The sequence below is a fragment of the Rhamphochromis longiceps genome, linkage group LG7, assembly GCF_057381845.1.
Source record: "Rhamphochromis longiceps isolate RC_006_pf linkage group LG7, R_longiceps_female_GT1.1, whole genome shotgun sequence".
Taxonomy (NCBI): Eukaryota; Metazoa; Chordata; class Actinopteri; order Cichliformes; family Cichlidae; genus Rhamphochromis; species Rhamphochromis longiceps.
This window is the reverse complement of record NC_140563.1, coordinates 27,287,519-27,294,559: the sequence shown is the minus strand read 5'-3', so window position 1 is coordinate 27,294,559 and position 7,041 is coordinate 27,287,519. Positions and strand designations below refer to the sequence as shown.

General features: G+C 39.1%; 1 protein-coding gene across 1 annotated transcript; it reads left to right on the top strand.

Moving 5' to 3' along the window:
- Positions 1–1,348: 1,348 nt before the first annotated feature.
- Positions 1,349–5,675, top strand: lg7h15orf40 (linkage group 7 C15orf40 homolog). The gene is made up of 4 exons (XM_085413143.1): positions 1,349–1,591; positions 2,982–3,114; positions 3,193–3,320; positions 5,242–5,675. The coding sequence occupies exons 1-4, from the start codon at positions 1,388–1,390 to the stop codon at positions 5,329–5,331; spliced, it is 555 nt and encodes a 184-aa protein (XP_085269269.1). The 5' UTR covers positions 1,349–1,387; the 3' UTR covers positions 5,332–5,675.
- The last annotated feature ends 1,366 nt before the right edge of the window (positions 5,676–7,041 follow it).

The following is a 7,041-nucleotide window of genomic DNA, read 5'->3' as shown; positions in this document are numbered from 1 at the left end:
AGACTGGCTAACTTCAATATAAAGTGGATTACAGTAATCCAGCCCAGACATCATAAAAGAGGATTCAACTTTGCCAGCCGCCTTAAATGAAAGAAGCTAGATTTAACTACTGCACTGTTTGGTCGAGCCAGGTTTTGCTTTGTTGCATGTTTAAAGTTTGAAGGGACCAAACCAGAACACAAACTGATATCAATAATGGCAATAACCAACTGCACTAAACTATACAGAGCCTCTGAGAGATGAAGAGGAACAACATCATGGGGAGAACCCGAAGGCTCAATATGTTGAATTACATTCTATATGAACGCCGGATTCACAGGTTCAAACTGGTTAAAAATAACAGACCAAGAGACAGAGACAGTTGGGTCAGAATCAGGAGCCTATATGAGAGCCATTGTGGCGGCAGCCTGATCAATAAAGTGCAAATATCAAACATCAAGCTTTAAAAAAGACAGACTGTGAGGCACTAAGAATGGAGTTGATAACTTGGATCAGAGTCAGAATCAGAATCAGAGAGACTTTATTTATCCCCAAGGGGCAATTAGGATACAATAATGCTTGATAAGCTATCTCTTATAGCCTCTGTAACAGTGTTCAGATAGTGTTCCTCCCCTCACCCTCAACCCCCACTGCCCCTCCCTGACTCTGGTTCTACTGGGGGGTTCTTCCTGTTTCTTCCCAATCTCATCAAGCACTCACCCCTGTTCAGCACTCAGCCATGTGTGGTTAAAAAAAAAAGGAAAGAAAGAAAGAAACTACATTTAATGGGAGCCCCCCCAAAATCTCTAAGGATAAAGGTTTTGATTCCCTGGCAACTAGCAAATAAATAAATAATTAATTAAATGTGTCATTAATTAGATAACATTAGAAATAAATAAATATATTTTATTTAATGAAGTGAATTTGCATTTAGATGAAATGAATGGGCATTTAATTCATTATTGAACTATTTATTTAATTAACAAATTCAAATGTTAATTAATGAAACATTTAATTATTTAATGGCGTATTTAATTAAATCATTTTGTCACTCCTGTTCCTCCATTACACACGAGCACAGATTGTGCTGCAGGAAGGAAGAGCAAGACAGGACGTATGTGTCGCACCACCCCGTACTTTTTTAAAATATTATTTATTTTTGCTAAAATATGCAAGTCTATTAAATAAATGTGTTCTCTGGCTCTGGTATGAATTAAATGCTTACATTTGTAAGCCAACTAGCCCCATTGTGCATTTCTTTGATAAGTAGCAGAAAATGTAAGTATAAAAAAATCTATATATTTATTATCATTTATAACAACTCATTTAAGATTGTGATAAGCGGAAGAATTTATTTTGAAAACCGGAAATTCATCAAAAAGCTAGCAAGCTAACAGGTAGCCGGTAGATGTTTTCCTGTTCAGGTCTTGCCGTAGCTTGTCTTTACCGTGTTAAATTTATACCGTCTCTGCAGCAGGCTAGATCTGTCACTTTAAAGGCTGTAACGTTACCCAACCTTGTGCTGGTGCTCAGCTGCCGGTACAGAGCCCCTCTGCCCGGTGTCGCCCTGCACAGAAGGCACTACTCCAGAAACAGACAAATGCCCAAAAAGGTAAGAGCGGTTATTCCACTTTTGTGTATATAGATTTTTTTTTTTTTAACTTCATTTTCTCATTGATATGAGTCAATTAAAGTAAAGTAAGTACTTCTTTCAACCATCTTTTTGATGGACATTGTTTATGCTAAAGGTCCAAACAGTTTGATTTGAATTTTAAGGAGTTTAAAGATTGAGTGCAGGGCTTCTTCGTTTGTTGCGACCTTTGTTATTAAGTGTGCCAGTGCAACAGCATTAAGTCACAATATCTTCTTCTTCTTATTATTAGTATTATTAGTAGTATTAGTAGTAGTATTAGTAGTATTAGTCGTAGTATTCAACCCTTACAAAAGTAGGTTTTGTTTTTTGTTTTTACTAATTCATGAACAGACAAATACCCAAAAAGGTAGAACAGCTCCCATATTTAGGATGAAAAGAAGAAGAACATGCTGTCTATTGTCTGTCTGTTGAACATGTATATTGGAACTGTGTCCTTATAATACACACTGGAGAAGTGAAAAATGTGTATTTTGTACTTGGGAAGTTGCTGCTGCTGCTCCCACAGAATACTTCTTATACAACTTCTAGTTTTCACGTGGTAAGCTTTTCTCTGAGATTGAATTTCTAGTCTTCTATCCTTTCTGTTTCTCTACCTGATGCAGACAGCAGGGGTTTTCACTCCTCTTCATTTTACTGTCTTTAGTCGCCATAGAAACACTTCTCCACAGCTGTGTGGTGATAGCACACTTACTCCACTTACTCCAGATTAGAATGGAATTTCTGAGTTTCCAGTCCCAACAGCTAGAATTACCAACTCTGAAAGAAGGAGCAGCTCCACCAACCCCGTGTTACTGATCCAATGTGGCAGCAGTGAACGTAAACAGTAGTAAAAGTGTAAAACTTGAAATCTGTTACAAGATTGATGGGGAAACCTGCAGTCAGCTCAGACTGAAGAAGTCACTTGGATGAGTTATGAAATGTTTCTCCCACTGAAAACGCTACGTCCAGATGAACAGAATCCACTTTTTTGGATTTCTGTACCTGGATGATTCAGCATGCATCAAGACTGGCAAATAATGAAGCTAGAAGATGGTGGTGTGTTATAGTCTTTTGTAATGTTCCTAACAGGATATTTAAATGCAATGTCTGGTATCAGCTGCATGAGAGACTTGGATAATGTCACTACTATAAAAACACTTGTGAACAAACTCCCCTATAAGCTTAGAAAGCTCATATGATCTGCAGGAAAAATCAAAAAGGAAGGTTGAAGATTTTGTCAAGTGTGTTACTTATGGTGTAAGCTATTTCTAGATTCCCAATTGTTTTACTGTAAGATGACTTAAAGGTAGAAAATGAATGTAAAGAGCCAGTAATGTTTGACTTAAGCTCTTTTGTGCTGTTAAACCAGGTGAAAGAACAGCTGGCAGGTTGTGGAGGAGCGGCCGTAGCAGAAGCCTGTGGTCCAGTAACCAAAGACAAAAGTGGTGCTGTAACCATAAGAGTTCATGCAAAGCCCGGCTCCAAACACAGCAGCATCACAGGTGTTTGTATAACAGAATTGTTGATATGAACAAAGTGAAACACAAATCACACTGCTATCTCTTCTGCCATGCTTTCAGAAGTTTCTACAGAGGCAGTAAGTGTTGCCATCTCAGCACCACCTACAGATGGAGAGGCCAATGCTGAGCTTATTCGCTACCTGGCTGAGGTTCTGGGCCTGAAGAAAAGTCACGTGTGTCTGGACAAGGTTGCTGAAACTTATAAGTGGAATCTTGGTGCAATCTCAGTACACATTTGAGTATTTCTGTATACATTGACATTTGTCACTAAGCATTTCTCACTTAATATTTACTTAAACCGTCACTCATGTACATATCTCACTACATACAGTGGTGTGAAAAAGTGTTTGTCCCCCTTCCTGATTTCTTAGTGTTTTGCATATTTGTCACACTTAAATGTTTCAGATGATCAAACACATTTTAATATTAGACAAAGACAACCTAAGTACATACAAAATGTAGTTTTTAAATGGTGATTTAATTGATTAATGGAGAAAGGTTTGTCATGTGTGGAAAAAGTAATTTAAACTATTTAAATGATGACTTAGCTGTGATTTTGAAAGCTGAGTTCAGTTTCACTAAACAGACTCAGGCCTGATTAATGGCAGACCTGTTGAATTAAGAAATCAACTAAATGGAACCTGTTTGACAAAATGAAGCAGGCTAAAGGATCTCAAAAAGCAACACATCATGCTATGATCTAAAGAAACACCTGAGACACAAAGTCACTGACATATATCAGGAAAGGGTTACAAAGCCACTTCTAAGGCTTTGGGACTCCAGTGAACAACAGTGACAGCCATTATACACAAATGGCGAAAACATGAAACAGTGGTGAAGCTTCCTAGGAGTGGCCAGCCTACCAAAATTACTCCAAGAGCACATCGACAACACAAAAGAACTCAGAATAACATTAAAGAACTGCAGGCTCAGGTCAGTGTTCATTGTTCAACAGTAAGAAAGAGACTGTGCAAAAATGGCATCCATGGGAGTGTTCAAAGAAAAAAATACCACTGACCAAAGAGAACACAAAGGCTTATCTCACCTTAGCCAGAAAACATCTTGATGATCCTGAGGACTTTTGGGAAAATATTCTGTGGACTGATGACACAAAGGGTAAACATTTTGGAAGGTGTGCATCCCATGACATCTGACATCAGACTGACACATCATTTCAGAAAAGGAACATCATACCAGCAGTAAAATATGGTGGTGGTAGTGGGATAGTCTGGGGCTGTTTTGCTGCCTCAGGACTCCTCCAATGTGACTGAATTACAAAAATACTGCAAAGATGAGTGGGCCAAAACCCCTCCACAGCGCCGTAAGACACTCATTGCCAGTTACCACAAACGCTCGATTGCAGTTGTTGCTGTTAAGGGAGTTGTTGATAAAGTTGTTGCTGCACCAGTTATTAGGTTTAGGGAGAAATCACTGCACTTTGTGTTTACTTGTTATGTTTTTCTAATATTTAGATTTGTTTGATGATCTGAAACATTTAAGTGTGACAAGCATACAAAAAATAGCAAATCAGGAAGGGCAAAAACACTTTTTACACCACAGTATTCACATTCTATACTGCATTGAGTATGTGTAAGCAGCTGTAAGCAGGCAGCAGTAGATGGCACTGTGTCACTGTTACTGTCTGTTGGGGGCTTCACTGCAGAGATTGCATGTTGTGGGTATGGTAGGGTTTGAAGAACGAGCTCGATAGTGGTCGTAACACTAAACAGCCATTACTGTAGTGTGACTTGTCCTATGCACTGAGAATTTTAAATGGTGTCAGCTCCAGGGGTGTAAATTAACTTTGTACCCAAAAGTACACATGTGTACTTTGAAAATGTAAATGTATTACACAATATATGTTTTATATAGATACCTTATTATTAGATCTAAATATGCAGCAGGGACCATATAGAGGAGTGACACTGACTTTGTTTTTTGTGCTCCTAAACCTTTAAGCTGCCAAATTGGGCCAAATTGTCATTGTCATTCATTCTGTGGCTTCATGATGGTGCACTGTCACAGTAAGAAGGTTCTTTTTTTAGGGTGAGCAAAGTTTTATCCCATTGTATCATATATCGTTTAAGTCCTTTCGTCTGTATTTTTTAGGGGTCCAGGTCCAGAGACAAAGTCATCAAAGTGGACTCTTCTCTCAGTCCAGAGGAGGTGTTGAGGAAGCTCAGACAGGCTGTAGGCTGACAAGAGGGATGTCAGTTTCCAGCAGTCATCCAAACTTACCTGGATCTGTGTTTAAAGTAATTGTCCCTACAACTAATAAACTAATAGCTGGTTGTGCCACCTTTGACAGCAGGAACTGCTAACCAAGTTTGGGATACATGGGAATGAGTCATTTACAATTTGCTGTGCGAAATTTTGGAATGACATGAACAGCCTGTTTAAGGTTATGCCAAAGTGAGTTTTCCCTTGGAGCTCTACCATGGATGCTATTTTTGTGTAGTCTCCTATAGGTGTTTCATGAAGGGGAGGGGGTGGGTGTTCTGTATGAAGTAGGCAAAAGCGGAATAAAAATGAAAATTTTGAAACCACTGTATCTTTTATAAACAGAAATTAATTCTCCCAATCAATATAGCAGTTATTAGCAAGCAATAGAAAGAATGCAAATTGAATTTTAGTAAAATAAATGTCAAGATGATCATCAACAAAATCTTTTTTCCCCCAACTTAAATCATTTAACTCAAATGTATTATGTGTTACGTCCACCAGCTACAATATAGGATGTTCAGCCCAGTTTTGAATGTTAACAGTGGTTAACATTTAATTCAATTCATACAAAGTTCTCACACACACACACACACACACACACACACACACACACACAGGACTGAAAGACAGCACAGAGGCACTAATCATGGCAGCACACGAGCTCTGAGCACAAGATCCATAGAGGCTGGGGTCTACCACACCAGGCAAGACCCCAGGTGCAGGCTGCGTAAAGATGCGTAAAGGGTGCAAGATGCTAGCAGGCAGGGCATACAAACTGACGGACAAACTGGTGATGGCTAACTGGGCATAGTAGTGGACAAGCAGAAGAATATGGGCATGTTAATGTGTAGCAAAACCGAATAACAGCAACATCAGGAAGAAGGAACACGAGAAGCTGGAGAAGTACCAAGGGTTTACAGAAGAGCTCAAGAAGATGTGGAGGGTGAAGGTAACAGTGGTCCCAGTGGTAATCAGCACTCGGTGCAGTGACCCCCCAGCTAGGCGAGTGGCAGACCTCAGGACCAACATCTGAAATCTCTGTCCAAAAGAGCGCGGTCCTAGGAACAGCAAAGAGACTGCACAGAAACCTCAAGCTCTCAGGCCTCTGGTGGAGGACCCGAGCTTGAGGGATAGAAGACCACCCACAGGGGTGTGTGTAGGGAACAAGCCATCTAGCTCCTGAGCCACAGGTACCACATAAATGCAGGAATTTATGTTCTATACATTTTGAAGTCATTAACCATGGGTCTGTAAAGGACTCTTTAAAGGTTTCAATATAACAACATAAAATCAAATTTAAAAAGCCCAAACAATGAAACACTCCAAGACTGTCCTGTGACGCAATGTGAGCTACCATATTTTCAGGTTTGAGAACACACTGTCATGCACATCCACGTGGATAGTCCCTGGAGAAACAAGAACAAAAATCTCATTAGCATCAAGTCAAGTCAAGTCAAGTCAACTTTATTTGTCAATTCTGCCACATGTACAGGACATACACAGAATAGAAATTGCGTTACTCTCAAACCCTAGTGATTAGAAAAATGCAAATAAAATAATTAAAAAGTAAAAATTTAAATAAATACAATACAATTTTACGTATAACAAAAAAAAAGCTATGCAATATACAATATTCAAGTAAGAAGGCATAGTGGTGCAAAATAGGCAAATAGTGCAAATGGGGAT

Bases quoted from the DNA above. Each gene is read 5' to 3' on its own strand.
- lg7h15orf40 (XM_085413143.1), top strand. From the start codon at position 1,388: ATGTTTTCCTGTTCAGGTCTTGCCGTAGCTTGTCTTTACCGTGTTAAA. The intron at 1,592-2,981 runs GTAAGAGCGGTT...CTGTTAAACCAG, and splicing joins ACAGACAAATGCCCAAAAAG to GTGAAAGAACAGCTGGCAGG. The intron at 3,115-3,192 runs GTGTTTGTATAA...CCATGCTTTCAG, and splicing joins CAAACACAGCAGCATCACAG to AAGTTTCTACAGAGGCAGTA.